Source organism: Pinus tabuliformis, chromosome Q (assembly GCF_031772625.1).
Source record: "Pinus tabuliformis cultivar Carrire ecotype Pingquan chromosome Q, CPIR1, whole genome shotgun sequence".
Taxonomy (NCBI): domain Eukaryota; kingdom Viridiplantae; phylum Streptophyta; class Pinopsida; order Pinales; family Pinaceae; genus Pinus; species Pinus tabuliformis.
In genome coordinates, this window is record NC_142296.1 from 192147992 (window position 1) to 192164177 (window position 16186).

General features: G+C 32.9%; 1 protein-coding gene across 1 annotated transcript; it reads right to left on the reverse strand.

Moving 5' to 3' along the window:
• Positions 1 to 6166: 6166 nt before the first annotated feature.
• Positions 6167 to 11978, reverse strand: LOC149218867 (palmitoyl-acyl carrier protein thioesterase, chloroplastic-like). Its single transcript, XM_089382493.1, has 6 exons — positions 11500 to 11978; positions 7923 to 8056; positions 7686 to 7799; positions 6802 to 6985; positions 6643 to 6711; positions 6167 to 6529 (listed from the first exon to the last, which is right to left on the reverse strand). The coding sequence occupies exons 1-6, from the start codon at positions 11911 to 11913 to the stop codon at positions 6260 to 6262; spliced, it is 1185 nt and encodes a 394-aa protein (XP_089238619.1). The 5' UTR covers positions 11914 to 11978; the 3' UTR covers positions 6167 to 6259.
• Positions 11979 to 16186: the final 4208 nt, after the last annotated feature.

Here is a 16186-nt window from a genome sequence, read left to right on the forward strand (position 1 = left end):
TACGAAGAGACTGTGTATGGTGAAGCAAGGACCATTGACTATTGCAGGACTTGTTAGGGTTATTTGTGACCTTGTGGTAGAAGGTACAAAGGGCCATGACAAGGGAGGAACATGATGATCATTGCGGAGGAATGGGTCATGCTTTAGCCACATGGAGAATTGGCTAAGTGCCCAGCATGACTCATGGATAGGTTGGAGGAGGGCACGCACTTGAGTATGATGATACTTGGGTGGACTTCTCATGGATGAGACCAAGAGAAAGTATTGGTGGAACCTTTAGTGGGGGAGTCATGGTGGAGAGACTCATGTGATGATGTTATGGTTGGGTGACTGAGTCCACTACTGATTTGTAGACTTGGATGATGACCGATTGTTGTGATGGGTCTACTTGGTTGGAAAACATGGGCAAACTAATCATGGAGATCAGGTTGGAGACATGGAGCATGGTAGTCTTATGCAGGGACATTGTGCAGGAGCACTTGTAGAGGTGTCACTTAGGGGCATCCAATGAGGAGTGCCAAGGCAGAGATGTTATGCAGGTAAATTTGCTGGTGTGACATGGAGATGTTTTACTTGTGAGCCGATGGAGATGTTATGCACTCTTGTACAACAAGGCCATGGGCTAGTTGGTGTTGTGAGCAGATTATGGAGCATTCCTACTACATGGAGAGCTTAGGTATCTTGCAGAGAACTTTGGGCCGAGACTTGTATGCTTGCTGGATGTTGGTTGGAGATGACTGATGGAGCTCATGATGACATGAGGTTGTGACTTTTGAGGACTTCATATTTGGTGGACTCGGAGGATCTGATGCATTAAGGAGCTGAGGTTAGAGACTTTGATGCAAGATGGGGTGCATACTTTCAAGTACATGTCTGGGCATGCTTGAAAGAGTGACTTGATGTGGAGGATCAATATGAGACACTTTGGAGTGATGGAGTTGCAGTGATGATGATACCTTGGTGGCAACACTTAGGCATGGGTTGAGCTGAGACTTAACCACTTTTGACACATGGGAGCTGATTAATCTATGATCATGGGTAACACATGGATGGATGTTGATGTTGGGATAGATGCGACTGATTTCATGCAACACATTGACACCAAACATCATGGACAGCATGTTGCAGACGAGATGGAGTTTACTTCAAGGACCTAAGCATGGCTTACAGTTATATGGAGATGGATTCTTGATCAAGTTGGTGATGTGACAAGATGTTCTGAGAAATGGCTGATGATGGCATGAAGATGTGCATTCTCATGGTTTGAGTGCGACAGTTGGATTAGCTACCCAACTAGCTTAGATTATGGGGCTCGATAAGTGTGCAGAGATGTGTTAGCATTATGTTGGATTATCATGGCAGTTGTTCACATGATGATGATGCATGATGAGGTTGGCACGATATGTTGTAGTGAGCATGTAGCTTGAGATGGAGGGGCCAACCTTCCACAATGGAAGCAGCATGTGGAGATTGCGATGAGATGGTTGATGATCATAACTTGAGATCATTTCCTGATGTATGACATACCGGTGAAGTATATGCCTTGGTATGGATATCTTGGTGACAGATGGTTGCCGGGATGGGATATTGTCAAGGATGAAAATGATTTCAAGTGGGGGAGAATGTGAGGGCCATGAGCTGCAGGGCAGCCTGCGGTGCGATCGAGCGAGCTATGGCCATGGCGGAGTCATGCGAGTTATAAGAAGTAAAGTGTGATGAGTAATGGATGTGGGAATATATATCTATAAGGGTGGTCCCAGGTGCCCAAATGGATGGGCGGGCCGATGGGTAGACCAACGAGCAGGTGGGCGTTCATCCATGTTTTAGGACGGGCTGACAGTGGTTCAAACGATATGTTGATGGGTCGGTCGGATGGGTGAAACAGGGGACAACTTGTATATATTTCCAGCACGTGGAGTTGGTGGAGAACAAGCAACTTGGACGCAAATCTCTTGGGAAGCCAAGTGAAGAGTGAAGAAGTGCAAGGGCGAGTTGCGGGTGTCAAAGTTCAGATGGAGACGTCGATCGCGCAAAGCGCGCCCAGGTAGGGTGTCGGCAACCCGATGGTGTAGAGCGCACCCGAGTAGGGCATCGGTGACATGATCATGCAGTACACACCCAGGTTGGGCGACATGGACATGGAAGGTGGGTGCTTGAGTTGGGCAGGTGACACGACGAGTTGAATGAAGGGTGGATGAACCGAAAGTCATGAACAAGAGTTTTATAGGTGGTACTACGTGCGGCCCACTGAATGAAGGGAGGTCGAAATCGTGAAGGGGATTTTGGGTGAGAGGTTGTTTTGATGAATGTTTATAGTTTTCATCATGTATAAAGGATAAACTAATACTTGGTAACAAAAAAATAAACTAAGTACGAATGTTGGGCGTACTCCACGGTCATAAGTATTGGTGAAAAGAAAGTGGTCAGTGGTGTTGCACCTCGCTATAGTGCTATTGGAAGATTACTGCCAGTGTAGGGGCGTGACCACACTCTAAGAGGCAGAATGTATTGAATGCACATTGTAATGTAATGGACAACAATGAAGACCTGCATATATAATATATAGAATATAGATTAGTTTTCTTTTTATAAAAAAAATTATATACAGAGAGTCGTTGGAATTAAATGTTAGTGAATAATCGTTTATAATTAGTTTTGAGTAGATTTTTAGGCCTAAATCACATTTGAATGTATTTTTGGATGCTTTTCGAACCAGTGAATGTGGTTTATCATGAGGACAAGTTGAAAATTCAGATCCTGCATGTTAAATAGAGAGAGAAAAACATCCAACAACTATATTTGACCAGGTAATGACTATATTTAACTAGTCAGCTAAAATTGCTAATAGCTATATTTGACTAGAAAACATCGAACCGCACTAGACCAAGGTATATGGACAACAAAATATAATGGTTAAAAAGTTAATAATTAAGTTAAATGCTTATTATCATTTTAAAATCTAAATTAATTAACGATAAATAATTAGTTATTGAAATGACCTATATTTAAGTAAAATAAATAAATCTTTAGTTAGTTTAAAATCTAATATAAACTAGATAATGTATTTATTCAAAATGGACTAAACATATTAAAATTATATATATATATATATATATATATATATATTACATAATTAACTAATTAGTAAACTAATGGTAGGTTAGTTTTAATTAAATTAAATTAAAAGGGTTTACATTAAATTTATATAAGAGCTATATAATTCAATATTTAGTATTATATTAGAATTATATAATTAAACATTTAGTTAATTAATTGTAAGTTAGTCTTTATTCACATTTAATCAAAGGGGTTAATATTACATCTATATATAATTGAAAAACTAATTGTAAGTCAACATTATTAAAGTTATTACCCTACTGAATGTTGTTAAATCTATTAATGGATCTTATTAATAAAGCTATTCAAATAAATACAAACTTAAGCCTTATCTAATTAAATATATTAATAAAAAATAATATGAATAATTCTTAAAGGATAACTCAAAAAGTTAGGGGAATAAGACATCAAGGATAAAAATTAAATAAATTAAAGAGTAGAACGTAAGAAGATTGTTTTAAAGTAGGTTAGTTATTAGTTCTCAATTTAAAAACATTCATCAATAATTACGAAAAGAAAGTATTTATAGAAGGAAATTTATTTCTTGAACAATTATAAAGATTATAATACTAATGGAGAGGAAACATGAAATGAGGAAGAACACCAAAAGGAGCCTGGCTTGGGAAACGGCTATGAATAGAGGGTAGGGATCCAACAACTACTAATTTCCAAGCTGTCATCTCTATTGAGATTGTTTAACCTTTTTCAATCTCAATGGCTTCCCTAAATATCCGCCCTAGCAATAACACAAGTCTCCTCAATAAACACGTGAGCATACTTTGATAAAGCTTAAGACCAAGTTATAATTAATTATGTTAAAAAAATTTAAAATATTAAATTTATATATATATATTCAAAACTTATTGAAAAAAAAAAAACAAAAATCCAAAATTAATTAAAAAAATTCTAATAATTTCTACATACGAAAACCACTCAAACTTATAATAATTAAACAACATCATACTATTCTTCAAAGTCTTGGGCATTCACACAACAATCAAGATACATATAAGAGGCATTCACGACAATCAATAATAACAACTCCACACGCAAACCAGCACTCTTTTTGTCATTTTTCTGTATAGAAAAATGGAAATGGAAGGTGCTCGAAGTTGTTAAATCCTTATTAAATGTTTAGTGGGTTGTTTTCTGATAGAAAAGCATAATATAATGGGTATAGACTCTCCAGATTCATTGCAATATATAATGATAAAATATAGTACACGACAGTAAGAAGACGTCTGTCTATATACCATTATAACTGTATCTTAACTTCAAACTTATTCCGCGTTGAAAGAAATGCAAATGCAGCACTATTTATGTTTATATATATAATACCATCATTTACATGTTAGTGTCAGTGACCCATTATTGAAATGTTTTAATTATATAAATTTTTAGTTTAATTATATTCTATAGAAAATAAAATTATTTATTTAAAGTAAAACGAAATATTTTTTTTTATTATATATATTTTTATTTTATATTAAAAATTAAAAGTGTTTTTTTTAAATTAACCATATTTATTAGAAGAGTATTTTAATTTAATAAGAAATCTCTTTTTATATGGAGGGTTGATAGTGAAATAAAAAAAATACATTTATCTTTTATATTAAGTTGTAAAGAAATATTTTTAATATAGTTACTGATATTGCATATATAATTAAAATGGGTAATAAAATATTTTATAGGTTATTTATATTATTATATTATTATATTTTTTAAATAGTATTTACTAATTTTATTTTAAATAGGTAAAGGAATTTTTTCTATAAGAAAATATTTTATAGATTTAGTTTAATTTATATATAAATGATTTCTTTTCACTAAAATTTGACAATACAAAGAAAGATTATGTTTTTTTGTTATTTAAAATACAATTTTGAATATATGAGTAGATTCAACACCTCAAAAACCTTTGGGGCATTCATATTCTACATATTAAACAACTTAAATTCAAGTTTTTCAAAATCTCTAATAGATTCTAGTTAAAATTAATTAGAAAAAATTCTTTAAAAATGGCATTTCATCAATTAGTTAGACTATACACATTCTATTTTTAATTTTTATTAATATTTTTTAAAATAATATTGAAGTTCATATTATTAATTCAAATCACTCATCTTCATCATATTAGAAAATAAAAAACTTTTATTATTAAAATAGTGACTACTTACTATGTGGGAAAAATATGCTTTTAATTTAGTAAGAAATCTTTCTTAATATATAATGTTGATAATGAAATATTTAGTCGGTGGAAAAAAAAATATTTTAATTTAGTAAGGAATCTCTCCTAATATATAATGTTGATACTGAAATAATTATATAATATACACACTGAAAGAACTATTGCACTTAGATTAAGGATAGCCTTGATATGAATAGATTGTGCAAATTTGAAATTCTAAGTTCATATGGGTTATACATAGAATTTTTCTTATATATATATTCTAATATATATATAGTTGACTGAAAACAATTACAGGTTTCTTTTATTTAAGTTGTAATATTAAATTGTAAAAAGTTCTTTTCAATATTGTAAGTAATTTTTTTTATTACTATATATAAAATTAAAATGGATAATGAAATATTCTATTTATTATAGAAACAAAAATATTTGTTTAATTATTAATATGTGTTTTAGATGTTATTTATTCCCTGCTCATTTTACCAACAATAAGAACTACTAGTAAATAATCACTTTTACTTTGATTACTTTTAACTCTTATGTGTCTTCAAGCAATGCAAATTTCAAAATGCATTTTATGAAATTGGTACATCCTTCATCCATAAACTTCAAACAATGCTCAGTAGGCAAAACAAACTCAGTAGACATGGAGTTTATAATTTTAATATGTACTCTAATACCATACCACTATAAACAGTCCCATGAATAAACTCCGGAAAACTGATTGCTTTCATGATGATGAAAACTTCATTTATACATATGTAAAATAAATTCAAAAATAAAACTGTCTCAATAATTTATTAAAAAATATAAAAACTAATAACCAATTACTATTTTATAAACATAATTTGGAAAGATTAGTTAACACCTACTGGATTATAATCCCGAAAAAATAGTTGACAGCTACTGGATTATGTGAGACAATTACAAATAAATATGACAAAATATCTAAATTCATTTACCATGTGCCTTGGGCATCCATTCTGTTCTTCCTCTTAGAATCTCTGCGCCATTTTCTTGCAATCGAAGCAAGTGGTTGCATGCGTTTAAAGAATGCTCACATGTACACGAATAGCTCGGAGCGGAATTTGGATCTATAGAATCACCACCGTTCTTCTCTAGGCTTGTCATTGCCTGAAGTACATCGGATTGCTCACATTCTCTTCTGTACTCCAAAGTCATTTTTGCTAGCTGTTGAGTCTCCAAAATAGAGACAGGCACACTCTGTAATTGAAACACATAAAAACCATAATGTACATCAGCCTTTAGTGGTATTGAGTGTTACATATACTTGAAAAAATCCATACCATCGAAATATTGTACAGAGATTTCACTACCTCCATAATCCAGCCAATGTACTTAACGTTGTTGACATGCCCGTTTGCATCCAAATCAGTCCATTTTGGCTGCAGGCAAATTTAGCCATTCATTAGTCACTGCATGTTTACGTAATCCCCGGACACAATTATCTGGATGAGTGCAACCATTATCCTTACTTTTAAATCTGAATGGTTGTAGTCAGCAGTGTCATCATCCAGCTTGTCTATTTTTTCGTAGTGACTCTGGTCAATCACTGGGTTAATCAATGGGCTTTCCAGATAATGTGGAGATAACTCCTCTTTTACCTTTTCAGGAAATTTGGATAATCTTCTGGTCTTTCTGTTCATCATAACCCAGGTGCTGCCCAAAGAAAAATGAACCGAATGTTATCAAAATTGAAATAGAACCTTAACACGGTGTGCAACAAACTAGGCTAAAACTGTTCAGCGCTTGTTCAAAGAAACTGTCATAACTTTTACTGGTTTGTGTTTATCGAAGTTCGTCCTCCATTCAGATTGATATGAATTTCGATAAATTTAATTTGATGGTAGATTTTGAAATATCGCTAAAATGCGAAGGAGAAGAGTAAAGTTAAAGTTGTCTGAGGGGCAGTACGGCAAAATGTTTAACTCCATTCTTGTGGGTTATTCAAAATATTTTCAAATCTGCTATGAATATCAAGATAACCAATTCGATTAATAAATGATTATTCGCTAGACCCAACAAGGGGTAAGCATTGAATATTTTCCAAACTGGTTTTGATACATCAATATTTGAATAGAAGTTTTTGAGAGTAGAGTTATTCAGAGAAATTTCTGTCTTCGTGATCTATTACATAAATTTTTTAAATTGAGACCAATTTCAACCAACTAATGTGATTTATGATTAGAATGTCTATAATCAAATTATAATCAAAAACCAGTCGACCCGATCTATTTGCTTGGCCAGAGAGGATAATCAAAAACCAGTCGACCCGATCTATTTGCTTGGCCAGAGAGGATTTAAATGTGTAAACATTAAGAAGCAATTTGTTTCACGGAATACAATAGCTAAAGCGTACCTGGTAGCCTTTGCAAGTATGTAGCCAGTTTTGTAGTCACTAACAAGCCAATCACGCCTTACACTATTCTTCCCCGCTCTAGTTATCCAAGTATCAATTTCCACTATATCGCCCCTGTAAAGCATCTTCAAATTATTAGGATCAAAGATCGTGACTAAAATCAAATAGAAAGTACCAAGGGGGCATTAATTTTATACGATTCGATACAGACGCAGACAAGAGAGTGGAACTGAATACCAAGAAGAATAACGGTCAACATGAACTTGCATGCGAGTAATCACCCAAATGAGATTGAGACGTCTCATCTCGTGGGTATAGCCAAATCCACCCCCATTAAGTCCAATAACACGAACATGGCTCAGACCAGTTTCCTGCATACAATGAGAGTGATAAACGAGCCGCTGCAAAGCATCATTATTCTTTATTTAAAGGCTAAGGGGACGAATTTGTTATTAGGTAACCAGTACAAAACAGAATTTGGAAATTAGAGAAATGGAGAAAAACTCGTACCGAAAACTCTTTCCCAAAACAGAAAAAGATGCTACTTTTGAAAAGGGAATTGAAGTTAAAATTTTTGACAAGTAGGTATGGCTAGAACTCTTTACTTAGTGAATTTGGTTAAATCTAACGTAGAAGAGCTCCATAATAAAGTAGAAGAGCTTCTATTATGGAAATAAGAAAATCAAACACTAACAACCACTACATAAATGCTTCAGCAAAGTAGACAAGGAATCAAAACAAATGTTTTGAACATAACAAACCACCATCGACCATCAAATGAACAATGAGGCTTATCAACTCCATCAAAGATCCATGTAGAAATCCAAATAACAAATTTCAAACTTCTTAAGCAAAGAGATCCTCTGAAATGAGCCCCACTCAAAATGTTCTATTAGGTACTCATGTACAATCAACAAAAAAATCATAAAATCAATGTACTTATGAATTCCAATACATCCTCCTCCATAATGTTGAACTAGGTGGTCATAGATGGTCGCTATAGATGATGGTAATAGATGTTACAAATAACAATAAAGTATGGAGGTTCTTGTTAAGCCATGCATAAAACATTCCAAAGTGGCTACCTCTAACTCTTGCAAAACATGACTATTCATGGAGATAAATGTCATGTGATACTCTAAAAATGTTTACACTAGTGATACAAAACATTATTCAAGGTGCAAAAAAATAAAAATGTTTACACTAGGGATACAAAACATTATTCAAGGTGCAAAAAAATAAGTACCAAAAATAAAGGCCATCATGGACAACAATCCTAGATATGAGTGCTTGCAAACAAGGCCATTATAGGTATCTATGTACATGTCAGGAATCAATCCTCTTAATTTAATTAGAAAAAAAAATATTTGTTTTAAAAAAGCATAAGTATAGCATGCCACCAACTACTAGAAAGAGAATGAAATGATTTTCTCAACCTCTCTAACAATGCAAAAAATTGAAACTTCATAGCAAAAATAGTGTACATAACCTCCAAAATACAATAAATTAGCAAACAATAATACCAATGAGCCCCCCAATATTGATTCAAAGAAATTAAATCCTTGGTCTCATAATTTATACACAACCAACTAATCAATCCAACAAGCTAGTAAGAGCCAAACACTAAAGTCACAAACCTCAACTTGCACAAAATGAACAAAGGCTAAGTTAAAACAAACCAAAGAGACACAAATCCTTCCACATGTGTTATTAGAAAGGGATAAATACACAATAAACAAATAATAATAATAATACATGGACACCATATCTTAACTTGGAAACTCTTAGGGAAAACTAGCTCCAAATTATAGATCCACTATTTTGTGCCCAATGGATATTAATAATAGAATTATGGTGATTTTAAATAGGCTACATTTCATTAGAATACCATGGACAAAACTATGGGCTACCAAAAGTACCCACCCATAAACCACCAATGGTGAATTCAAGTTTACTTGGATTACCCTAACAATCTCATTCTTAAACTTGTTGGGGAATATTATATTGCTCCAAGTAACTTTGTTGAAGTCCATATAAAAAAGTCACATATACTGAAATATATAGGTAATCAACCCTTGTGTCCACTATTTTTCTAGGATATTTTTTCTTATACATGGTTCATCAACCATCTCACACCTTGAAATTTCACATTTCCCAACTTAAGCTAGCATACAAGTACACATTCCACCCTTGTGCCTATTTAAGTGATCAATTACACAACTTGATTATACATAAGTTCATGCATCTGCATGCTTGAATAATAGGTCTTCTAATAAACCAATCTCAAGATAGCATAAGAATAAACATGTCACTCGTGTACCTATTCAAATCGTTCATTCCACAACTTACACATATATGTCTAACAACAAGTCTTACAAAAATGACTTGAGGAATACAATCTACCTATAGTTGAGATTTACATCTTGAACCAAAAACCTTTAGCCTTAATCTTTTTTCCACACTACTTTCCTCTCTCATATAGTTCAAATCAAATCATGTGCTAACCGGTTACAAAAATTTGGGAAATAGATACATGATAAATATATAACAATAATATTATATAGATTAAATAAATTACATAGATAAAACCACAAGTTACAAAATAACTTAACTTTATCACCAAGTCAACCAAAGAGCACTAGTTACAAATAAACATACAACAAAGCATCAATATAACTAAATCTCAAAATTGCACTCTAGCATTTTTGTTTTTTAAAATCAATGTAGTTAATAAGAACCAGTTTTCCCAGCCATAGCTATTTAAATCACAGAGATCACAAAGCAGTGAACTTTAAAAATTAGTGTCAAAGTTTAACATTGTAACATTGTAAGTTTGAGTAAATATTAAATACTATGTGGTATGCACTAAGTTAATGATTAGGAAATTATTTTTATTTTATTAATAGACAATAATTTTTTTATTTTTTATTTTTTTTTAATGTTTTTTTCATTCAATAAACAAAATTTAAAAGCTATAAATCAATCATTAATTTAAATTTAGTGCATAGTGTTTAATATTTGTTAACAAAATCTCTATTTACTGATTCATGGTAAAGATTCCATCCTCGAATACCCCGTGGACATAAACCATCTTCAGCGCTTCTGGCGCTAGTAGCTGTCGTCAAATACTGTGAACTATGACTTGATTTGCCGAGGATTCATGCGAAGACTAACCACGGAACCCTTGGTCGTGCTCTGTGAACCAGAGCCGAGCCCTTTTCCATCCCAAGCGGCCGATGGATAGATTACCTGTGGAGAGTGCCTCAAATCTGCTGATCAAGGCCTTCAACACTGTGATTGCAACCTAGAAAAGCATCCTGCTAGGTCGACCAAGACTTTGTATAACTCCTTATAAAATACTACTTTTATATCATGTAAAAATTTAGATATATAAATTTGATAGTAAATATGCTGAATTTGGATAATCCAAATTTCATTTAACAAAAATTTAGATAATTTACACTATGAAATGAAATATAATTTATTAGAAAATATCAAAACTAACCTAATAATTTAACCACAAAAGTTGAAATAACATTCAACAAACAAATAAATGGTTATATAAATTTATAAGTAAACAGTGAGTGAAAAATAATTCATTGGAAAATATCAAACACCCACATATTCATAATATGATGATTTAGCAATATTGAAATAGATCTATGCACAAAAGTTGAAATCTCATTCGACAAACAAATAAATGGTTATATAAATTTATAACTAAACATTGAGTGAAAAATAATTCATTGGAAAATGTCAACACCCACATATTCATAATATGATGATTTAGCAATATTGAAATAGATCTATGCACCTGAAGATGATTCATAAGAGTCTCAATCGATTCATTCATGTCTGCTCCCACCTCGTAGGACCTGATAACAAAATGCTGCCTACAAACTGAGTTCCCTTGCACACGCCTCCCAATTATGAATACATCTTCTGCCAAGCTCACACCATTATTACTATTGGCTATGTCATTATCTTGCTGTTTAGACCCATTGATAATACCAGGGGCTCCTTCATCACTGGCAATCACTTTCAAGGTCTTGCTTCTTCCACACAGAGATTTCGATACATAACTTCTCAAATGTAGACGCCTTGAAGATCCAAACGATGTTGGCTTACCACAAAATTTAGAGGCTAATATTACATTAGTTTTATGAATACACTCGACTGTAACGGAACCAGATGTTTTGCACAAATTCGTATAAGCGCCTACCTCCATTGCACCCACTCTGGGAGATAGAATCTATTGACTGCGCATTCTAGTGCAATGGACAACGATGAAAACCTGTATAATATATCGAATATCTGAAGTTGTAATTTCACCTGCGCGTCATCAAAGCCACCGGTATCTTCCCCGCACCACCATTCGCAAAAAGCGGTTTTTGTCAGAGGGCCTCCGAACACCCGACCAAATGACACGCGTTCAGTGTACGTCTCCAAAACTGCCCATCTCCCAGCCATTAAACATGGTTTGAGTTGTGTGGCTTAATCTTGCGAAATTTGTCCCATTAAGTCAAGAGACCAGGATTTACTTTCAAGCTGCCTGAACCTTTTTTGATTTAACGGCCGGTTCTAACTTTAATGTATTAAATGAATGTGTCATAGTTTTAAGTAAAAACTTTATCTTTTCATAAGGCATGTATTAACACATAAAAAATATATGCGATGTAGTTTTGTTTTATATGCGATATAGTTTTTAAAAATGTTTTCATACGGCATGTATTAACACATCAAAAATATATGCGATATAGTTTTGTTTTATATGCGATATAGTTTTGTTTTAGGTGTTTTGTTTTATATGCGATATAGTTTTGTTTTAGGTGTTGACGTTTTATTGTGTAATGGAATGAAAAGAGGGCTCGCGGCAGTGAAAAGAAAAACCACGGGAGCACAGCAGTGTGGAAAAGTTGAAAGTCTTGCGCCAGCAAATAAAAATTTTGGGATTTCTTAATTTTGGGATTTCTTTTTATAGGTGATTGCAGTTTGTTGAAACGAAATGACAATCCAAAATTCATATTTACACCGACTCTGTAGTGACACCGAGTCAATCCAAAATTCATATTTACTAGTAGTTTAGAGGAATAACATTTTGGTAAGGTCATTGGTGGGTTGAATAGCGAGATAAAATTAGTAATTAGTCCTATGGTATATAAAAAAATAAAAATAAGTATCTTTTAAAAGGAAAAAAAAAACAAATCATGAAATCAAATTATAAAATTCATATGATAGGCTTGCACTATGAAAAAGAAATCATCTTCAAGTATTTCTTCAAAAAAATGATTGTTTGTAGTTAGCATGTGAAAATTTCAGTAGATTTAAAACAAACAATAATGGTTCCGATCCCCAAGTATAGCTTCAATCCCTTCTCTTGATCAAATCCATTGTTAGGAATCGTGATTATGAATTATTGAACTCAAGAAAATCAGAAAGAGATTCATTGTATCCTAGACATGACATTTACACAATTCTAGGGACCTCTCAAATAGGGTAAACAACACCAGTGAAAAACGAAAATGTACTCTATTATTATTTTGAGGTTCTATGAACCATTTGAGTCGTCTCTATATTTTGAAGTTCCATGAACCAATTGAGTTGTCCCTAATGTGCTAATCACTGATACATGCAAGGGCCAATGTATATAATCGAAAACTTGTACAAAGAACTTTAATATTTGTTTAAGAGTTCTACTAACTGTAATACTTGTACAAAGAACTTTAATATTTGTTTAAGAGTTCTACTAACTGTAATCTAGCCCAATGAGTTTTGAGAAGACGTCCTAAATTAATTTAGAGTATCAATATATATTTTTCTGAAACACCATTCTTTGTTATTATGCATAGAATCCTATGCTTATCAAGAAATGGTATTTTTTTTTCATTCCATCTCAATTAAGTGCAAAGGCCTAGCCAAGATTTCGAAAAAGGATGTAACTATAACAACACCTTCGTTTAACCCATCCAACTTTCCTTTGCCTTGCTCTGTAGTGTGATAGAAAAAAATAATTTGAATGGGCAACTTCGTTCTAAAGTTTTTAACTTGCTGCAACTTCATACAATGTGAGTGTATTTACTATTTTTTTGTAATATCAAAGATCAAACTTGAACATTCACTCATCTTCGTTTTTCAATGGCATAGGATAGTCTCCCATAATTATATAGATGGGACTCTATCAATTATCGAAGGAACTGTCAACCAGTCCTTAGGTGTAAGTAATAAGAAATATGTAGAAGAAAAATGGGCTAGAAAGTCAAATAAGCCCTTTGGTTTTGAAATGATTTTTTTGATTGTCATTATGTTTATAGAGAAATGAAGATTATTGATGATATCAAAGCTTAGATAGAAGGTCAGAGAAGACTCCATGACCAGCTAGAGGTATGACAATGTTTTCTGAAATTATGTAAATCAGGGAACATAATATCTCTCCCATGTTTCAGTTACCTGATGACCGAATGAAATCTATCTCTTGTAAATTTCAATGTAAGTTCAAAGGTGCTTGCAGTTGAGAATAGATTCACAGGGTGAATATTTTCATACCATATTAGAGAAATCACATCTGACATTGGCATTTGAAGCGTCAACATCAACATGCCTTGAAGCCACAAGAGCTAAGCTTGTAGATTTGGCCTGCAAGCTTCCTACAAATAGCGTGAAGCCAAATTACATTACAGTGAAAGTGACTCCATTGATGGAAATTTAAAGACGAGATCATGTGGACCTATAGGCCAAGCCCCACCTTAGTTATCGTTGCTCTCAAAATCATTTTGCAGGCCCCAACATGGAGCACAATAAACAGAGATAAGATTATTACAATTATTTGTTATAAGAAGTTCAACATTACTTCCTATTAAATTGCTTAGATTTGGAGTTATTGTTGCATTTGTTGTATGAGGCCATAATTTTCCACTTAAAGTTTGAAATAAAGATATTATATCTAGGAAAACTATCCAATCAAGCATAAACCAACAAACCCACAAAATGTTTGACAAAATGAAAAATTTAAAATTTCGAACAAAATCTGTTAATTGACATGCAATTTAGAGGGTCGTATAGTGTTCCAAAGAGATCAAAATTAATTTTTATGCAATTCTTCTTTTGCAGTGGCCCAGGAAACAAAAGGGAGAAGATGCAATTATTGTGAATGAAGAGGAAGAGTGTGTGTCGTGAGGAGTGTGTGTGTCGTGAGGATGATTGTAGTTATGGTGATAGTGGGATGGATTTTGGTTTGGCCTCATTCTTTGTTTAAAGTTGCATCCATAAAATTTGGTATTTTCACTTAGACGAATCTGTAGTGACACCAATTTAGTCCAAAATTCATATTTACTAGAAGTTTAGAGCAATAATATCTTGGTAAGGTGACGAGTGAGTTTAGAGTAATAATATTTTGGTAAGGTCGTCAGTGAGTTTAGAGAAATAATATTTTTGTAAGGTCATCAGTGAGTTTAATAGCTGGATAAATATAGTAATTAGGCTTATGATATATAAAAAAATAAAAATAATTATCTTCTGTAAGGGAAAGAAAAAATCATGAAAACAAATTATAAAATTCAGATGATAGGCTTGCACTATGAACAAGCAATCAACTACAAATCTGATGTCTTCATTGTTCAAACTCATTTTTTATTCCAAATAAATGATTCTTTCTAGTTCACAAGTGAAAATGTAAGTAGATTTATAATGGACAACAATGGTTCCAGTCCCCAAGTATAGCTTCAATCCCTTCTCTTAATCAAACCCATTGTGAGGAATTGTGATTATGCATTACTGAACTCAGGGAACTTAGGAAGAGATTCATTGTATCCTAGATATGACATTTAAATAATTCTAGTGACCTCTCAAATAGGGTAAGAAACACAAGTGAAAAACACAAATGTATTTTATTATTATTTTGAGTTGCTATGAACCAATTCAGTTGTCTTTGACGTGTTAAGCATTGTCACAAGCAAGGGCCAATGTATATAATCGACAACTTGTACAAAGAAATTTAACCTCCGTTTCAAGGTTCTACTAACTCTAAGCTAGCCCTTTGAGCTTTGAGAAGACCTAAATTAATTTAGAGTATCAATATATATTTTTCTCAAACACCATGCTTTGTTATTATACTTCCATGTAGATTCCTAGAATCCACTCTTATCAAGAAATGGATTTTTTTTTTTTCTTTCCATCTTAATTAAGTGAAAAGGCCTAGCCAAGATTCCGAACCACGATGGAATTGTAATGCCACCCTACTTTCACCTATCCATCTTTCCTCTTATGGAAAGTTCTTGGATGAATATAGAATCATGACACATGGCTAAAAGACAGTGTAGAGACAAATAAAGAGATTATTAAAAATGAAAATGCTCTTTTGTTAGTGAAGGATATGTCATGGGTTCTTTCATGATAGGTGCTCATGCTAGTTACAACAAAATCTAGGTTATTTGGTGAGATTTTGTACTTGATTTGCTACCTAGTGAGGTTTTACACTACATACTAAATTTGTTACCTAAATAGAT